Below are 21,324 nucleotides of genomic sequence, written 5' to 3'. Positions count from 1 at the left end.
GCATCCAAAACTTATGTGGGACTCATCGCTGAATTGTTGTGAATTCTATGGTCAAGCTCCCTCCTGTGGTCATGAGTGGTACTTCGGCTGGTTCTGTCCATGAGCTTCCTCTGTTGGATGTGAGTGGGGCTGCGGCTTCTGAGTTTCCGTCCTCAGGTGACGAGGTTAAGTCGTTAGGTGCTGCTCTATTTAACTCCACCTAGTTCTTTGTTCCTTGCCTCCAGTCAATGTTCCAGTATTGGTCTTGCTCTCTCCTGGATCGTTCTTGTGGCCTGTCTTCCCTGCATAAGCTAAGTTCTGCTTGTGTTTCTTGGTTTGCTATTTTTTCTGTCCAGCTTGCTATTTTGGTTTGTCTTGCTTGCTGGAAGCTCTGGGACGCAGAGGGAGCACCTCCGTACCGTTAGTCGGTGCGGAGGGTCTTTTTGCGCCCTCTGCGTGGTTGTTTGTAGGTTTTTGTGCTGACCGCAAAGCTATCTTTCCTATCCTCGGTCTATTCAGTAAGTCGGGCCTCACTTTGCTAAAATCTATTTCATCTCTGTGTTTGTATTTTCATCTTTACTCACAGTCATTATATGTGGGGGGCTGCCTTTTCCTTTGGGGAATTTCTCTGAGGCAAGGTAGGCTTATTTTTCTATCTTCAGGGCTAGCTAGTTTCTTAGGCTGTGCCGAGGCGCCTAGGTCTGGTCAGGAGCGCTCCACGGCTACTTCTAGTGTGGTGTGATAGGATTAAGAATTGTGGTCAGCAGAGTTCCCACGTCTCAGAGCTCGTCCTATGTTATTAGTAACTATCAGGTCACTTTGTGTGCTCTTAACCACCAGGTCCATTGTGTTTCTAAACCACCAGTTCATAACAGTACTGGAGGCCCAAAGTACTAATGCTTCTCAATAGAGGGAAAAGAGAAGTTCTGAGACCATTTTTTTTTTCTCTGCACTGTGTTTTGTCTTTCTTTTCCCCTAGACATTTGGGTGGTTCAGGACACAGGTGTTGTGATGGACATTAAAGGTCTGTCTTCTTGTGTGGATCATCTCACTGCAAGAGTACAAAATATTCAAGACATTATGGTTCAGAAATCTATGTTAGAACCTAGAATTCCTATTCCTGATTTATTTTCTGGAGATATAGCTAAGTTTCTGAATTTCAAAAATAATTGTAAACTGTTTATGGCTTTGAAACCCCGCTCCTCTGGTGACCCAGTTCAACAAGTTAAGATCATTATTTCTTTATTACGTGGCGACCCTCAAGACTGGGCATTTTCCCTTGCGCCAGGAGATCCTGCATTATGTGATATTGATGCGTTTTTTCTGGCGCTCGGATTGCTTTATGATGAACCTAATTCGGTGGATCAGGCAGAGAAAAATTTGCTGGCTCTGTCTCAGGGTCAGGATGAGGTAGAGATATATTGTCAGAAGTTTGGGAAGTGGTCTGTGCTCACTCAATGGAATGAATGTGCGCTGGCAGCAATTTTCAGAAAGGGTCTCTCTGAAGCCCTTAAGGATGTCATGGTGGGATTTCCTATGCCTGCTGGTCTGAATGAGTCTATGTCTTTGGCCATTCAGATCGATCGACGCTTACGTGAGCGTAAAACTGTGCACCATTTGGCGGTATTATCTGAGCATAAACCTGAGCCTATGCAATGTGATAGGACTTTGACCAGAGCTGAACGGCAAGAACACAGACGTCGGAATGGGCTGTGTTTTTACTGTGGTGATTCCACTCATGCGATCTCCGATTGTCCTAAGCGCACTAAGCGGTTCGCTAGGTCTGCCACCATTGGTACGGTACAGTCGAAATTTCTTTTGTCCGTTACTTTGATCTGCTCTTTGTCATCCTATTCTGTCATGGCATTTGTGGATTCAGGCGCTGCCCTGAATTTGATGGACTTGGAGTTTGCTAGGCGCTGTGGGTTTTTCTTGAAGCCCTTGCAGTATCCTATTCCATTGAGAGGAATTGATGCTACGCCGTTGGCCAAGAATAAGCCTCAGTACTGGACCCAACTGACCATGTGCATGGCTCCTGCGCATCAGGAGGATATTCGCTTTTTGGTGTTGCATAATCTGCATGATGTGGTCATGTTGGGGTTGCCATGGCTACAAGTCCATAACCCAGTATTGCATTGGAAATCTATGTCTGTGTCCAGCTGGGGTTGTCAGGGGGTACATGGTGATGTTCCATTTCTGTCTGTTTCATCATCCACTCCTTCTGAGGTCCCAGAGTTCTTGTCGGATTACCGAGATGTATTTGATGAGCCCAAGTCCAGTGCCCTACCTCCGCATAGGGATTGCGATTGTGCTATCGATTTGATTCCTGGTAGTAAGTTTCCTAAAGGTCGACTGTTTAATTTGTCTGTGCCTGAGCACGCCGCTATCCGGAGTTACGTAAAGGAATCCTTGGAGAAGGGTCATATTCGCCCGTCGTCGTCGCCATTGGGAGCAGGGTTCTTTTTTGTGGTTAAGAAGGATGGTTCATTGAGACCTTGTATTGATTACCGCCTTCTAAATAAAATCACAGTCAAATTTCAGTACCCCTTGCCGCTGCTGTCTGATTTGTTTGCTCGGATTAAGGGGGGCTAGTTGGTTCACCAAGATAGGTCTTCGTGGTGCGTATAATCTTGTGCGTATTAAACAGGGCAATGAATGGAAAACAGCATTTAATATGCCCGAGGGCCATTTTGAGTACCTGGTTATGCCATTCGGGCTTTCCAATGCTCCATCAGTATTTCAGTCCTTTATGCATGACATCTTCCGAGAGTACCTGGATAAATTCCTGATTGTATACTTGGATGATATTTTGGTCTTCTCGGATGATTGGGAGTCTCACGTGAAGCAGGTTAGAATGGTGTTCCAGGTCCTGCGTGCGAATTCTTTGTTTGTGAAGGGGTCAAAGTGTCTCTTTGGTGTTCAGAAGGTTTCATTTTTGGGTTTCATTTTTTCCCCTTCTACTATCGAGATGGACCCTGTTAAAGTTCAGGCCATTTATGATTGGACTCAGCCGACATCTCTGAAGAGTCTGCAAAAGTTCCTGGGCTTTGCTAATTTTTATCGTCGCTTCATCAATAATTTTTCTAGTATTGCTAAACCGTTGACTGATTTAACCAAGAAGGGTGCTGATGTGGTCAATTGGTCTTCTGCTGCTGTGGAAGCTTTTCAGGAGTTGAAGCGTCGTTTTTCTTCTGCCCCTGTGTTGTGCCAGCCAGATGTTTCGCTCCCGTTCCAGGTCGAGGTTGATGCTTCTGAGATTGGAGCAGGGGCTGTTTTGTCGCAAAGAAGTTCTGATGGCTCGGTGATGAAACCATGTGCCTTCTTTTCCAGGAAGTTTTCGCCTGCTGAGCGTAATTATGATGTTGGCAATCGAGAGTTGCTGGCCATGAAGTGGGCATTTGAGGAGTGGCGTCATTGGCTTGAAGGAGCTAAGCATCGCGTGGTGGTCTTGACTGATCACAAGAACTTGACTTATCTCGAGTCTGCCAAACGGTTGAATCCTAGACAGGCTCATTGTTCGCTGTTTTTCTCCCGTTTTGACTTTGTGGTTTCGTACCTTCCGGGCTCTAAGAATGTGAAGGCGGATGCCCTGTCTAGGAGTTTTGTGCCCGACTCTCCGGGTTTGCCTGAGCCGGCGGGTATTCTCAAAGAGGGGGTAATTTTGTCTGCCATCTCCCCTGATTTGCGGCGGGTGCTGCAAAAATTTCAGGCTAATAGACCTGACCGTTGCCCAGCGGAGAAACTGTTTGTCCCTGATAAATGGACGAGTAGAGTTATCTCTGAGGTTCATTGTTTGGTGTTGGCTGGTCATCCTGGAATCTTTGGTACCAGAGATTTGGTGGCTAGATCCTTTTGGTGGCCGTCTCTGTCGCGGGATGTGCGTTCGTTTGTGCAGTCCTGTGGGATTTGTGCTCGGGCTAAGCCCTGCTGTTCTCGTGCCAGTGGGTTGCTTTTGCCCTTGCCGGTCCCAAAGAGGCTCTGGACACATATCTATGGATTTTATTTCGGATCTCCCTGTCTCTCAAAAGATGTCGGTCATTTGGGTGGTTTGTGATCGCTTCTGTAAGATGGTCCATTTGGTACCCTTGTCTAAATTGCCTTCCTCCTCTGATTTGGTGCCATTGTTTTTCCAGCATGTGGTTCGTTTACATGGCATTCCGGAGAACATCGTTTCTGACAGAGGTTCCCAGTTTGTTTCGAGGTTTTGGCGAGCCTTTTGTGCTAGGATGGGCATTGATTTGTCTTTTTCCTCGGCTTTCCATCCTCAGACAAATGGCCAAACTGAACGAACCAATCAGACCTTGGAAACATATCTGAGATGTTTTGTTTCTGCTGACCAGGATGATTGGGTATCCTTTTTGCCTTTGGCTGAGTTCGCCCTTAATAATCGGGCCAGCTCGGCTACTTTGGTTTCGCCGTTTTTCTGCAATTCTGGTTTCCATCCTCGTTTCTCTTCAGGGCAGGTTGAGTCTTCGGACTGTCCTGGTGTGGGTACTGTGGTGGATAGGTTGCAGTAGATTTGGACTCATGTAGTGGACAATTTGACATTGTCCCAGGAGAAGGCTCAACGTTTCGCTAACCGCAGGCGCTGTGTGGGTCCCCGACTTCGTGTTGGGGATTTGGTTTGGTTGTCGTCTCGTTATATTCCTATGAAAGTTTCCTCTCCTAAGTTTAAGCCTCGTTTCATTGGTCCGTATAGGATTTCTGAGGTTCTTAATCCTGTGTCTTTTCGTTTGACCCTTCCAGCTTCTTTTTCCATCCATAATGTATTCCATAGGTCATTGTTGCGGAGATACTTGGCACCTGTGGTTCCATCCGTTGATCCTCCTGCCCCGGTTTTGGTTGAGGGGGAGTTGGAGTATATAGTGGAGAAGATTTTGGATTCTCGTATTTCGAGACGGACACTCCAGTACCTGGTTAAGTGGAAGGGTTATGGTCAGGAAGATAATTCCTGGATCTTTGCCTCTGATGTTCATGCTGCCGATCTGGTTCGTGCCTTTCATTTGGCTCATCCTGGTCGGCCTGGGGGCTCTGGTGAGGGTTCGGTGACCCCTCCTCAAGGGGGGGGGGTACTGTTGTGAATTCTGTGGTCAAGCTCCCTCCTGTGGTCATGAGTGGTACTTCGGCTGGTTCTGTCCATGAGCTTCCTCTGGTGGATGTGAGTGGGGCTGCGGCTTCTGAGTTTCCTTCCTCAGGTGACGAGGTTAAGTCGTTAGGTGCTGCTCTATTTAACTCCACCTAGTTCTTTGTTCCTTGCCTCCAGTCAATGTTCCAGTATTGGTCTTGCTCTCTCCTGGATCGTTCTTGTGGCCTGTCTTCCCTGCATAAGCTAAGTTCTGCTTGTGTTTCTTGGTTTGCTATTTTTTCTGTCCAGCTTGCTATTTTGGTTTGTCTTGCTTGCTGGAAGCTCTGGGACGCAGAGGGAGCACCTCCGTACCGTTAGTCGGTGCGGAGGGTCTTTTTGCGCCCTCTGCGTGGTTGTTTGTAGGTTTTTGTGCTGACCGCAAAGCTATCTTTCCTATCCTCGGTCTATTCAGTAAGTCGGGCCTCACTTTGCTAAAATCTATTTCATCTCTGTGTTTGTATTTTCATCTTTACTCACAGTCATTATATGTGGGGGGCTGCCTTTTCCTTTGGGGAATTTCTCTGAGGCAAGGTAGGCTCATTTTATTTTTCTATCTTCAGGGCTAGCTAGTTTCTTAGGCTGTGTCGAGGCGCCTAGGTCTGGTCTGGAGCACTCCACGGCTACTTCTAGTGTGGTCTGATAGGATTAGGGATTGCGGTCAGCAGAGTTCCCACGTCTCAGAGCTCGTCCTATGTTATTAGTAACTATCAGGTCACTTTGTGTGCTCTTAACCACCAGGTCCATTGTGTTTCTAAACCACCAGTTCATAACACTGAATAGAATAGACCTCCATTCTAGCTTCATTACGATATTGCTGTGAGACATCATGTACTGCAAACGCCTTCTGATGATTTAAGTAGACACTGTTTTACATCTTCGTCTTTGTATGTTACATCCAGTTTCGATTTGTATAATAGAATGAATCACGACACTTCGTTCTTCTAATCTGACGATCCGTCCATGAAGAGGTATGCCTCTGTGGAAATCATGCTGTCATTTCAGTTGGTCTCCCAACCACTGGGTTATGCAACATTGAACAGTTCTTAAGTGTATTCTGATCTGCCAGGGTGATAAACCAAGGTCTCTAGTCTCCACTCATTATTTCTGTTCCTCTCAGTTTGCAAGTGTTGATAACTGGAACATTAACTAACATGAGGTATCACCCAATCATCCCACAAGACTTGATCAGATAATTGAGATTTTATGTGGCTAAAAACACTACTTTCAGTCTGACTCGTATGCCCCTCTCATATGCCACAAATTGGAGCTAGGTGCTTGAAAATGTGATAGTTTGCAGATACTGCGACACCAGCTACTTCCTCGATTTGCATGACCTTATAGCTTTTCCTGTTTGGCACTGCAACTTCAATAGAGGAGTGTATAAAAATGCTTTGTTTTAACAGATGAGAACTTTGAGATGTTTATTTTGTATCGGACTACCCCTTCATTCTAGCTCCCAGGTGATTTTAAGAAGGAACTGGAAGGGTTAATGCATCCTTCTCTGGTAGTCAAGAGTAATGCTGGGGTAAAAGGGTTATTCTCTGCAGTTTGCATAACTCACTTAGAAATTTATGGAAGTTAGAAGAACATTATATCACAGTGACCTACAGTCTTTGCGAAACTTGGGACTTATGCCAACAGCATAGATGTAGCAAACCTACATGCCACATAACATCACAATGAGGCAGAATGGTGAAGAACGTGTTAATCATTTCAATTTTTTTATTTTAGGCTCAAGTTCGAGCAGGGGTTCAGAAAGAAGACAAACAAGATAAAGACAAAAGGCCCAGCATTTCAATAATGGAGACTGATGATGCTGGATTTGTTACCGTCCCAAATGGCAAGTATATGGCTTTTACTGTGATTGCGTTTTGTATTCTGTTTTTATTATTATTATTATTATTATTATTATTATTGTTAAAAATAGCATTACTTACAATTGTGAATACTATGATACACAGTGACTTCAACAACACAAGAGCGCAATATTCTGTAGAGAGCCCTTAACATACAATATTAATTGGCTGAAAATACTTGGTCAGATAAACTAATCCAGTCTAATTTGTAAACTACGTGAACTTGGACTGGCCAGTCTAAAATTGCGCAAAATTTACCATAGTGGCTCATGTGAATGAGTAATTTACCGGTAGTTTTATTTTTTTACTACCTTCCTGTTGTGGCTAGTGACTATATCTGGTGCCTCAGAGTGATTATGGTCTACTCCAACCAGCGATTTTATGGCTTCCGCTGGCGTCACTTTAGCAGAGCAGCTTTTTCTCTTCCGCTCTGCTGTATCGATTAGGCGTGACTGCCAATGCCATGTAAATTGACAGCTAGCTCAATCAGCATGACATCAGCTGTCATGCCCTGTCAACAGAGCAGACTGGAAGAGGAAGAGCTGTGCTCTTGACGTGAGATGCAGAATCGCTGAGCACAACAAGCAGGTAGTTAGCAACTACCTGACTGTCAGTTCTTCGGTCTGTCAGAAAAAAAATAGTCCTTGATAACACCTTTAAATTGCGGTGCAAGGAAAGTACATCAGTTTTGTGTTTCAACAATTCTGGTGCATAAGTAAATCTTTTCAATTGTATATTAACCCCTTCATGACCTTGGGATTTTACGTTTTTCCGTGTTCGTTTTTCACTCCTCTCCTTCCCAGAGCCATAACTTTTTTATTTTTCCGTCAATATGGCCATGTGAGGGCTTATTTTTTGCGGGACGAGTTGTACTTTTGAACGACACCATTGGTTTTAGCATGTCGTGTACTATAAAACGGGAAAAAAATTCCAAGTGCGGTGAAATTGCAAAAAAAGTGCAATCCCACACTTGTTTTTTGTTTGGCTTTTTTGCTAGGTTCACTAAATGCTAAAACTGACCTGCCATTATGATTCTCTAGGTCAGTACGAGTTCATAGACACCTAACATGACTAGGTTATTTTTTACCTAAGTGGTGAAAAAAATTCCAAACTTTGCTAAAAAAAAAATAAAAAAAAATTGCGCCATTTTCCGATACCCGTAGCGTCAACATTTTTCATGATCTGGGGTCAGTTGAGGGCTTATTTTTTGCGTGCTGAGATGACGTTTTTAATGATGGCATTTTGGTGCTGATACGTTCTTTTGATCGCCCGTTATTGCATTTTAATGCAATGTCGCGGCGACCAAAAAAACGTAATTCTGGCGTTTCGCATTTTTTTCTCGCTACGCCGTTTAGTGATCAGGTTAATGCTTTTTTTTAGTTGATAGATCGGGCGATTCTGAGCGCGGCGATACCAAATATGTGTAGATTTGATTTTCTTTTATTCATTTATTTTGATTGGGGCGAAAGGGGGGTGATTTAAACTTTTATATTTTTTTTATTTTTTTCACATTTTTTTAACTTTTTTTTTTTACTTTTGCCATGCTTCAATAGCCTCCATGGGAGGCTAGAAGCAGGCACAACTCGATCGGCTCTGCTACATAGCAGTGATCATTAGATCGCTGCTATGTAGCAGAATTGCAGGTGTGCTGTGAGCGCCGACCACAAGGTGGCGCTCACAGCTGCCGAGGATCAGTAACCATAGAGGTCTCAAGGACCTCTATGGTTACTATTCTGAAGCATCGCCGACCCCGATCATGTGACGGGGGTCGGCGATGACGTCATTTCTGGCCGCCCGGCCGGAAATGGTAGTTAAATGCCGCTATCTGCGATTGACAGCGGCATTTAACTAGTTAATAGGTGCGGGCAGATCGCGATTCTGCCCGCGCCTATTACGGGTACATGTCAGCTGTTCAAAACAGCTGACATGTCCCGGCTTTGATGCGGGCTCACCACGGAGCCCTGCATCAAAGCAGGGGATCTGACCTCGGACGTACTATCCCGTCCGAGGTCAGAAAGGGGTTAAAGGGACACTGTCACCTGAATTTGGAGGGAACAATCTTCAGCCATAGGGGCGGGGTTTTCGGGTGTTTGATTCACCCTTTCCTTACCCGCCGGCTGCATGCTGGCTGCAATATTGGATTGAAGTTCATTCTCTGTCCTCCATAGTACACGCCTGCGCAAGGCAAGATTGCCTTGTGCAGGCATGTACTATGGAGGACAGAGAATGAACTTCAATCCAATATTGCAGCCAGCATGCAGCCGGCGGGTAAGGAAAGGGTGAATCAAACACCCGAAAACCCCGCCCCTATGGCTGAAGATTGTTCCCTCCAAATTCAGGTGACAGTGTCCCTTTAAAACCATAACAATTTGGAAGACTGGTTTGTTCCGAAACGCATGAAATATAAACCAAAAAAAAGAATTGAAGAAAAATAAGCACACATATAATACCATTAAAGGAACTCCTTACATACAAGATTCAGAAGGAGCAACCAGAAATTGCGAAATCACTTACTATAAAAGTAGGATTCAGGGTTTAGATTTTTAGGTGACTGTGCCACACATCTCACTATGGGCTAAATGTGCAGTACAAGATGACGTGAACAGTAAGGATAGCCTGATACTTTCCAGTAGAACGGTCTTTCCCAATTTAGGATATAGTCATATCATATTTAGCCATCTCTGTTCTATGCTATATGCCACTGGCAGGGCTTATAGGGGTTGACTTACTGTTCAGGATCGCTCCTCAGCCTCATGAATTGATAGATCGGACTGGTGGCATCTTCATGCCCTGAACTGCCTGCTCCCCGATGCAACAAGCACAGGCAGCTTTGCCTCTGCAGCTTCGGAGGAGCTGCCAACTTCAGAAGATCAGGCCTTGTAAGCTCTATAGCAAAAAGCTTATGAGCACTGTGCTCCTTTCCTAAGAGACTGGTCACCACTGACTATCAGTAAGGTCTGTAACATATGCAACAAGTAAGTATTACAAGCACTTTGCAATCATAACCATTTATGATTAAGCTAATAACTTTAATTGTAGTGTTCTGACACAACAATGCAAATGTAAACACCAGTTTGAGATTTTTTTTTTTTACAAATATTAAAAATAGACTGAAATAAAATGCCTTGTGCCTGATATCACACCTCTCACCACAACTTTTGTGCAGTCGCATTCAGGAACATAACAAGAAATGGCTTCATATCAAACTTCCATTATCCTCCCATAGCTAGACCAAGTGTGCTCTAACCTTTTAAAGGTAACTTGTAACCCCAGAGCACGCTATAAATCAAAGTGCCAGAGCGTGCATACAACTTCCATAGTATAGAGAACAGTACTGTGAGCGAAGACTACAGCGTGCATTTAGCTGCTATTCATAGTATAGAGAGTAGTGATGAGCGAGCTTACTTGTTGCTCAGGTTTTCCTGAGCACACTCGGGTGGTCTCTGAGTATTTTGGTCTGCTCGAAGATTTAGTTTTCGTCCCTCACCTGCATGATTTACAGCTGCTAGACAGCCTGAGCACATGTTAGAAATGCCTGTTTGTTAGGGAATCCCCACATGTATTCAGGCTGTCCAGCAGCCATAAATCATGCACCTGAGGCGAAAACTAAATCTCCGAGCACTAATAAATACTCGGTGACCACCCGAGCAACGAGTATACTCGCTCATCACTAATAGAGAGTACTGTGAGCGAAGACTACAGCGTGCATGCCCCCATGACTGAAAGCCGGGAGGAAATGAGTTAATTTTCTCTGGGTCACTACACTTTCAGTAAAGTGGCTGGGCAGCTACGTAACTTATTTACCTGTAGCTTAACCCATATCTGCAGCTAAATAACTTTTTCAGGGTGACAAGTTCCTGTTAAATGTTTAGGAATAGCACAACAATTAAGAACTGATATGTTACCATTCTTTTGTAATTCTCTAACCCAGATTCAACATGGTGACTTTTGCTCTTCACTTCACCATTAAGCCCCCGTCACACACAGCGAGATCGCTAGCGAGATCGCTGCTGAGTCACAAGTTTTGTGACGCAACAGCGACCTCAGTAGCGATCTCGCTATGTGTGACACGTAGCAGCGACCAGGCCCCTGCTGTGAGATTGCTGGTCGTGTCGGAATGGCCTGGACCGTTTTTTGATCGTTGAGGTCCCACTGGGTAGCACACATCGCTGTGTTTGACACCTTACCAACGACCTCGTTGACAGGACGTCCCATTGAATCGTCATGAAATAGCATCGTTGTACAGGTCGCTACAGGTTGCCGCATCGCTGCTGCGTCGTTTGGGAGATCGCACTGTGTGACATCTCACCAGCGACCACATAGCGACGCAGCAACGATCCCTGACAGGTCGTATCGTTGTCGGGATCGCTTAAGCGTCGCTATGTGTGACGGGGCCTTTACACTCCCCACCCAAACAATCCAAACAATAGATTTCTTAGACCTGATCAGGTTGGTGTAATTACTTGGAAAATCTTTATCAGAATAGCTGTATAGTCCTTTTTGAAAGTTTTAACTTAATCTTCGCCAACCTAGACTGATTTACAAATAACAAAAGGCTGTCTGGCACTTTCAAATCAGGAAACTGGTGTTTACAGGTGCAAACTAAGAGTAGACATTTCCATATATAACAAACAAATAAAGTTGCAATCTGTAGTGCTAAAGCATGTAAATATGAAATATATGAAATATGAACTGCATTACTGCTCTAGATAATAAGAAAAAACGGAGATGCTTGGCACATAATTTGGCCAATTCAGCATGGCCATCAGCCAACGACAAGACAATCTCCGCTTTTGCTGGGAACTTATCCAGTGTGAACACCTCTCTAAAGCTAAAGCCTAAATTTATAGGTAGGTAAGATCCTGATGCAATTAAAACCACCAAAGGCTGGAGGATAGAGTGCTCAGTCAGAGAGCCAATATACTGTACGAATAGCAAAAGACTGACTGACACTTCCACATCAGGAAACTGGTGACGATACGCACTTCACATTGTGATCAGTTCAGTGCATAGCAGTGACCTGCCCTGGTACACCATTGCAGGGATCACAGAGTGAATGGTGAAGTTGGAAGCTGACAATATTCACTGTATCTCCATCCCCTCTAGGTCACAATCCCACCCCCGATCCACTGGTTTCCACTACGGCTGTAATTGGTATATCACAATAGTGTCATGCTTATCCATCTTCATCCTATGTTGCTTTATCAGATATGATTCTGTGAGGCTGAGGGGACAGCATATAGCCTTATGTGTACATGCATGTACACACTTCCAGCTTTAAACACTGAGATATGTTTAAGGCCGGAGTCACACTAGACCATAATACGGACAAGTGCAATGCAATAAAAAATCGCATAGCACTCGGCCCAATGTTAATCTATGGGGCAGCTCCTATCCGTTGTTTTCTCGTCCGTATTCAGGATCCGAGTGAAATCGCAGCATGCTGCGATTGTCAGCGTATCTCGGCCGAGAATCGCCAATGCAAGTCTATGGGGAAAAAAACGGATTACACATGGATCATCCGTGTGACTAGCGAGAAATACGCACCGGTGTTCTATAGAAAAGCCGGTAATTCATTGCGGTGTACAGTAAAATCACACTGACAGGTTAGAATAGAACAGATAAAATTAATGTATCCACATAGTATAGGTATATATATATATATATATACATATATATATATATATATATATATGTTATGTTTGCTAATGACAGGTGTTATGAAGGCAATCCAGAAACACAGTGTGCTTAGCGATCAGAGCGCACACAGTGATCTGACAAATACCCAAAAATACAAGAACGAGCTCTGAGACGTGGAAACTCTGTAGACTGCACACCTGATCCTATCCTAAACACAACTAAAAGCGGCTGTGGATTGCGCCTAACAACTACCTAGGCAACTCTGCACAGCCTAAGAAACTAGCTAGCCTGAAGATAGAAAAATAGGCCTGACTTGCCCCAGAGAAATTCCCCAAAGGAAAAGGCAGCCCCCCACATATAATGACTGTGAGTAAGATGAAAAGACAAAACGTAGGGATGAAATAGATTCAGCAAAGTGGGGCCCGATATTCTAGGACAGAGCGAGGACAGTAAAGCGAACTTTGCAGTCTACAAAAAACCCTAAAGCAAAACCACGCAAAGGGGGCAAAAAAAAACCAAAAACCCACCGTGCCGAACTAACGGCACGGCGGTACACCCTTTGCGTCTCAGAGCTTCCAGCAAAACAAAAGACAAGCTGGACAGAAAAAAAGCAACAAAAAAGCAAAAGGCACTTAGCTATACAGAGCAGCAGGTCACAGGAACAATCAGGAGAAGCTCAGATCCAACACTGAAACATTGACAAGGAGCAAGGATAGCAGCATCAGGCGGAGTTAAGTAATGAAGCAGTCAACGAGCTCACCAGAACACCTGAGGGAGGAAGCTCAGAAGCTGCAGTACCACTTGTGACCACAGGAGTGAATTCAGCCACAGAATTCACAACAGTACCCCCCCCTTGAGGAGGGGTCACCGAACCCTCACCAGAGCCCCCAGGCCGACCAGGATGAGCCGCATGAAAGGCACGAACAAGATCGGAAGCATGAACATCAGAGGCAAAAACCCAGGAATTATCTTCCTGAGCATAACCCTTCCATTTAACCAGATACTGGAGTTTCCGTCTAGAAACACGAGAATCCAAAATCTTCTCCACAATATACTCCAATTCCCCCTCCACCAAAACCGGGGCAGGAGGCTCAACAGATGGAACCATAGGTGCCACGTATCTCCGCAACAACGACCTATGGAATACATTATGTATGGAAAAGGAGTCTGGGAGGGTCAAACGAAAAGACACAGGATTGAGAACCTCAGAAATCCTATACGGACCAATAAAACGAGGTTTAAATTTAGGAGAGGAAACCTTCATAGGAATATGACGAGAAGATAACCAAACCAGATCCCCAACACGAAGTCGGGGACCCACACGGCGTCTGCGATTAGCGAAAAGTTGAGCTTTCTCCTGGGACAAGATCAAATTGTCCACTACCTGAGTCCAGATCTGCTGCAACCTATCCACCACAGAATCCACACCAGGACAGTCCGAAGACTCAACCTGTCCTGAAGAGAAACGAGGATGGAACCCAGAATTGCAAAAAAATGGAGAAACCAAGGTAGCCGAGCTGGCCCGATTATTAAGGGCGAACTCAGCCAACGGCAAAAAGGACACCCAATCATCCTGGTCTGCAGAAACAAAACATCTCAGATATGTTTCCAAGGTCTGATTGGTTCGTTCGGTCTGGCCATTAGTCTGAGGATGGAAAGCCGAGGAAAAGGATAGGTCAATGCCCATCCTACCACAAAAGGCTCGCCAAAACCTTGAAACAAACTGGGAACCTCTGTCAGAAACAATATTCTCAGGAATGCCATGCAACCGAACCACATGCTGAAAGAACAAAGGTACCAAATCAGAGGAGGAAGGCAATTTAGCCAAGGGCACCAGATGGACCATTTTAGAAAAGCGATCACAGACCACCCAAATGACTGACATCTTTTGAGAAACGGGAAGGTCAGAAATGAAATCCATCGAAATATGTGTCCAAGGCCTCTTTGGGACCGGCAAGGGCAAAAGCAACCCACTGGCACGAGAACAGCAGGGCTTAGCCCTAGCACAAATTCCACAGGACTGCACAAAAGTACGTACATCCCGTGACAGAGATGGCCACCAGAAGGATCTAGCCACTAACTCTCTGGTACCAAACATTCCAGGATGACCAGCCAACACCGAACAATGAAGTTCAGAGATAAGTTTATTAGTCCACCTATCAGGGACGAACAGTTTCTCTGCTGGACAACGATCAGGTTTATTCGCCTGAAATTTTTGCAGCACCCGCCGCAAATCAGGGGAGATGGCAGACACAATGACTCCTTCCTTGAGGATACCCGCTGGCTCAGATAAACCCGGAGAGTCGGGCACAAAACTCCTAGACAGAGCATCCGCCTTCACATTTTTAGAGCCCGGAAGGTACGAAATCACAAAGTCGAAGCGGGCAAAAAATAACGACCAACGGGCCTGTCTAGGATTCAAGCGCTTGGCAGACTCGAGATAAGTCAAGTTCTTATGATCAGTCAATACCACCACGCGATGCTTAGCTCCTTCAAGCCAATGACGCCACTCCTCGAATGCCCACTTCATGGCCAGCAACTCTCGATTGCCCACATCATAATTACGCTCAGCGGGCGAAAACTTCCTGGAAAAGAAAGCACATGGTTTCATCACTGAGCAATCAGAACCTCTCTGTGACAAAACCGCCCCTGCTCCAATCTCAGAAGCATCAACCTCGACCTGGAACGGAAGAGAAACATCTGGCTGACACAACACAGGGGCAGAACAAAAACGACGCTTCAACTCCTGAAAAGCTTCCACAGCAGCAGAAGACCAATTAACCAAATCAGCACCCTTCTTGGTCAAATCGGTCAATGGTTTGGCAATGCTAGAAAAATTACAGATGAAGCGACGATAAAAATTAGCAAAGCCCAGGAACTTTTGCAGACTTTTCAGAGATGTCGGCTGAATCCAATCCTGGATGGCTTGGACCTTAACTGGATCCATCTCGATAGTAGAAGGGGTAAAGATGAACCCTAAAAATGAAACTTTCTGCACACCGAAGAGACACTTTGATCCCTTCACAAACAAAGAGTTAGCACGCAGGACCTGAAAAACCATTCTGACCTGCTTCACATGAGACTCCCAATCATCTGAGAAGATCAAAATGTCATCCAAGTAAACAATCAGGAATTTATCCAGATACTCACGGAAGATGTCATGCATAAAAGACTGAAACACAGATGGAGCATTGGCAAGTCCGAACGGCATCACTAGATACTCAAAATGACCCTCGGGCGTATTGAATGCAGTTTTCCATTCATCTCCTTGCCTGATTCTCACCAGATTATACGCACCACGAAGATCTATCTTAGTGAACCAACTAGCCCCCTTAATCCGAGCAAACAAGTCAGATAACAATGGCAAGGGATACTGAAATTTAACAGTGATCTTATTAAGAAGGCGGTAATCAATACACGGTCTCAGCGAACCATCCTTCTTGGCTACAAAGAAGAACCCTGCTCCCAGTGGTGATGACGATGGGCGATTATGTCCCTTCTCCAGGGATTCCTTCACATAACTGCGCATAGCGGCGTGTTCGGGCACGGATAAATTAAATAATCGACCTTTAGGGAATTTACTACCAGGAATCAAATTGATAGCACAATCACAATCCCTATGCGGAGGTAGAGCATCGGACTTGGGCTCTTCAAATACATCCTGATAATCAGACAAGAACTCTGGGACCTCAGAAGGGGTGGATGACGAAATCGACAAAAATGGAACATCACCATGTACCCCCTGACAACCCCAGCTGGATACCGACATGGAATTCCAATCCAATACTGGATTATGGGTTTGTAGCCATGGCAACCCCAACACGACCACATCATGCAGATTATGCAACACCAGAAAGCGAATAACTTCCTGATGTGCAGGAGCCATGCACATGGTCAGCTGGGCCCAGTATTGAGGTTTATTCTTGGCCAAAGGTGTAGCATCAATTCCTCTCAATGGAATAGGACACCGCAAAGGCTCCAAGAAAAACCCACAACGTTTAGCATAATCCAAATCCATCAGATTCAGGGCAGCGCCCGAATCCACAAACGCCATGACAGAAAACGACGACAAAGAGCATATCAAGGTAATGGACAGAAGGAATTTGGACTGTACAGTACCAATGACGGCAGACCTAGCGGACCGCTTAGTGCGCTTAGGACAATCAGAAATAGCATGAGTGGAATCACCACAGTAGAAACACAGACCAATCAGACGTCTGTATTCCTGCCGTTCAACTCTAGTCATAGTCCTATCGCACTGCATAGGCTCAGGTTTAACCTCAGGCAGTACCGCCAAATGGTGCACAGATTTACGCTCGCGCAAGCGTCGACCGATCTGAATGGCCAAAGACAAAGACTCATTCAAACCAGCAGGCATAGGAAATCCCACCAGTCTTGAGTGTCGCCGCGCAAAAAATAAATAATAATCAAAACCTGTTGAATAGGATTACCAGAAGAATGAGGTTTCAAGGCCAGAAATAGCTTACAATTATTTTTGAAACTTAGTTCTATCTCCAAAAAACAAATCAGGAATAGGAATTCTTGGTTCTAACATAGATTTCTGATCAATAGTATCTTGAATTTTTTGTACATTTATAACGAGATTATCCATTGAAGAGCACAGACCCTGAATATCCATGTCCACACCTGTGTCCAGAATCACCCAAATGTCTAGGGGAAAAAAAAAAGTGAACACAGAGCAGAAAAAAAAAAAAATGATGTCAGAACTTTTTCTTTCCCTCTATTGAGAATCATTAGTTTGGCTCCTTGTACTGTTATGTTTGCTAATGACAGGTGTTATGAAGGCAATCCAGAAACACAGTGTGCTTAGCGATCAGAGCGCACACAGTGATCTGACAAATACCCAAAAATACAAGAACGAGCTCTGAGACGTGGAAACTCTGTAGACTGCACACCTGATCCTATCCTAAACACAACTAAAAGCGGCTGTGGATTGCGCCTAACAACTACCTAGGCAACTCGGCACAGCCTAAGAAACTAGCTAGCCTGAAGATAGAAAAATAGGCCTGACTTGCCCCAGAGAAATTCCCCAAAGGAAAAGGCAGCCCCCCACATATAATGACTGTGAGTAAGATGAAAAGACAAAACGTAGGGATGAAATAGATTCAGCAAAGTGGGGCCCGATATTCTAGGACAGAGCGAGGACAGTAAAGCGAACTTTGCAGTCTACAAAAAACCCTAAAGCAAAACCACGCAAAGGGGGCAAAAAAAACCCACCGTGCCGAACTAACGGCACGGCGGTACACCCTTTGCGTCTCAGAGCTTCCAGCAAAACAAAAGACAAGCTGGACAGAAAAAAAGCAACAAAAAAGCAAAAGGCACTTAGCTATACAGAGCAGCAGGTCACAGGAACAATCAGGAGAAGCTCAGATCCAACACTGAAACATTGACAAGGAGCAAGGATAGCAGCATCAGGCGGAGTTAAGTAATGAAGCAGTTAACGAGCTCACCAGAACACCTGAGGGAGGAAGCTCAGAAGCTGCAGTACCACTTGTGACCACAGGAGTGAATTCAGCCACAGAATTCACAACATATATATATATATATATATATATATATATATATATATATATATATATATATATATATATATATATATATATATATATATATATAAATATATATACATGTCAGTAATACACATATATATACATATTTATATTTCATATAGCGCTAGATAGCAGAAGAGCCGGTAATTCAATTGCCGACTTTTGCTATCTCCTTCCCAAACCCGACAGGATATGAGACATGGTTTACATACAATAAACCATTTCATATCCCTTTTTTTTTACATATCCCTCACTACTAATGTTAGAAGTGTCTGTGTGCAAAATTTGGGGGCTCTAGCTGTTAAAATAAAGGGTTAAATCACAGAAAAAACTGGCGTGGGCTCCCGTGCAATTTTCTCCGCTGCAGTGGGAAAGCCAGTGACTGAGGGCAGATATTAATAGCCTAGAGAGGGACCATGGTTATTGGGCCACTCCCACCCCCACCCACCCCGGCTAAAAACATCTGCCCCCAGCCACCCCAGACAAGGCACATCTGTAAGATGCGCCTATTCTGGCACTTAGCCTCACTCTTCCCACTCCCGAGTAGTGGTAGGATGTGGGGTAATAAAGGGTTAATATCACCTTGCTATTGTAAGGTGACATTAAGCCAGGTTAATAATGGAGAGGTGTCAATAAGACACCTCTCCATTATTAATCCTATGTTCATAAAGGGTTAAAAAAAACACACACACACATTAGGAAAAAAGTATTTTAATGAAATAAAGACACATGGTGTTGTAATAGTTTATTAAACGCTCAATCCTATTGAAGACCCTTGTCACCTGAAACAAAGTTAAAATAAAAAACAATATCCCACGTTACAGTCAAGTCCCACGATGTAAATCTATCAGAAGGTGTTAATTAATTTTACAAGCAGAAGCCTGCTAATGCAGCTGTGCTCCTGCCTGTAAAAAGTGGGGAATGAATGGAAAGCAGGGGAACGTAGCTACCTAGACTTGCGGTGCTGAACCCCCTGCTGGCATAACCTCATATGAACTTGAGCGTGAGAAAATATTCAGACAAATTCCCACGCTAGAGTTCATATGAGTTTATACCAGGCCATGTGAGGGCTTATTTCTTGCGGGACGAGATGTACTTTTGAATTACACCATTGGTTTTACCGTGTCTTGTACTAGAAAACGGGAAAAAAGTGCAGTCCCACACTTGTTTTTTGTTTGGCTCTTTTGCTAGGTTCGCTACATGCTAAAACTGACCTGACATTATGATTCTCCAGGTCACTATGAGTTCAGACACCAGACATGTCTAGGTTATTTTTTTATCGAAGTGGTTCAGGGTGGCTCTCACAGCAATCTGGCATCAACAGCCATAGAGAGGTGCATTGGTTGTTATGCCAATGTACTGATGACCCCCCGCTCTTGTGACGGGGGTCACCAGTGCCGCATTTCCGTCCGGATGGCTGGTAGCACTTGTTAAATGCAGCTGTCAGAGTTTGACAGTAGCATTTAACTAGTTAATAGGTGCCGGCGGAACGTGATTCCGCCCTCGCCTATTGCAGGCACATGTCAGCTGTTTAAAACAGCTGACATGTCCCGGTGTTGATGCGGGCTCACCGCTGGAGCCCGCATCAAAGCGGGGATTCTGCCATCGATCGAACTATCCCGTCCGATGGCAGAAAGGGGTTAAACTCTTTTAACCATGCGTTATGCAGCTATTTTAGATATGGCGTGAGTCTTATAGAAATACTGGTCATGTCTCTTGTTAACTCTTTCTATTATATTTCTATTTTCTAATCTTTAGGGGAAATTGACACTGGATATTCTGCTGTGGATCAAGGTATAAATGCAGGTGCAGCCATCTTACCAGATGCCCCCTTTAGTGAAAACCATTCAGAGCATCTAGTTCTTCAAGAAGAGGCTTCCAATATAGTTGGCGAGTTTCTTTCCACAAAACATCTCATTCTCAGACGGGGTCTAGTATGCTGTGTAGCTGTAACTGTTCTCCTGGCGGGGGTCTTAGTTAGAGTTTTTACAGGTAATGGATAGTGATCATATAGCCATAAACAAAGTTAAATCAGTGTCCAAGACATACACTGCAGTCCATGCTGAGGACTCTTCCAAAGTGCTGACAGACCACTGTGTTATGGAAACAGATTTTCTCAAATTCAAGCCTCGTCGTCATTAAATTTAGACACTAGAGCCGCCAAGAATTTGCTGTTTTTTGACACGTGGATATTTTCTACCTAATCTTAAAATTAAATGGTACACATCTGCTAGATCAGAGAGAAGTCAGATGTCAATGGTTTGTGCAAATGGACTGAAACACAGGGAGCAAGAAAATTATGGCTACATGCGGTCTTTAGTACTAACAATGTTATTTAAAAACCTGTTCAAGTTTTGGCTTCGAGATTCCTATCCTCATTGACATCTCAGATGGTGCTTAAAGGAAAACCTTCACATTGATAAGTAAATTTGCCAGTATTTTACGTTCTGTTAGTCTTACTATTCAGTGCCTAGGTTGAAACCTTGCACAGAGTTTCTCAAGTTATTCCCAGCTGATTTAGGCATGACTCTCCTTACAGTTGCTAAGATTGCTGGAGGTACCCTGAGATGTATCTTCACAGCTTCAAAGATCTACAGAGGCTACTTGTGAAGACACATAAAGCCCTTGTGTATTTTTGCTATAAATGTTTATATTGTACTTATGTAAATGTCTTTGACTTTTGCAGTTTTTTTTACAAATAATGTAAACATTTAAAAGAAATTATATTTAAGGCTTAATTTTGTACCATTTTGTTGCAAATGTTTCATCTGCAATACCCTGTACTTAAAAAATGAGTGATTTCAAATAAATGATATTGATTCTTAAATAAAAATCTAAGATGGGTATATTTTCAGTTGTGTTCCATATTTAATGTAGAGTGCCTGCTATTTTTGAAAGAAATCTGTTAAATACTGTAAAGCAAACATTTATTTTCATGTAATTTTACAAACTATTCACAAGGCAAATTATAGCAATTTGGGCCATTTGTGTGCATTTTTTATTATTGGGCTAAGAACTTACAAGGTGGGTAGTTGCTAACAACTTGCCTGTAATGCCATGCAACGATCTGTCCCGGTTCAGAGTGGTCACGGTCCATTCCTGCCAGCGATTCTCCTTCTAGTGATGGCCTGTCAATAAAGCAGTGTCTTCTTTT

General features: G+C 44.1%; 1 protein-coding gene across 1 annotated transcript in view; it reads left to right on the top strand.

The window, feature by feature from the left end:
* LOC138670216 (multidrug and toxin extrusion protein 2-like) overlaps positions 1-21,016 on the top strand; it is a 233,364-nt gene extending 212,348 nt beyond the window's left edge. Inside the window, exons 16-17 of the mRNA XM_069757363.1 lie at positions 6,836-6,944; positions 19,929-21,016. Coding sequence (XP_069613464.1) covers positions 6,836-6,944; positions 19,929-20,173 — 354 coding nt within the window. The 3' untranslated portion in view covers positions 20,174-21,016. The remainder of the gene's footprint in view (positions 1-6,835; positions 6,945-19,928) is intronic.
* Positions 21,017-21,324: the final 308 nt, after the last annotated feature.

This window comes from Ranitomeya imitator, chromosome 3 (genome assembly GCF_032444005.1).
Source record: "Ranitomeya imitator isolate aRanImi1 chromosome 3, aRanImi1.pri, whole genome shotgun sequence".
NCBI classification, from domain to species: domain Eukaryota; kingdom Metazoa; phylum Chordata; class Amphibia; order Anura; family Dendrobatidae; genus Ranitomeya; species Ranitomeya imitator.
This window is presented reverse-complemented; position numbering and strand designations above follow the sequence as displayed.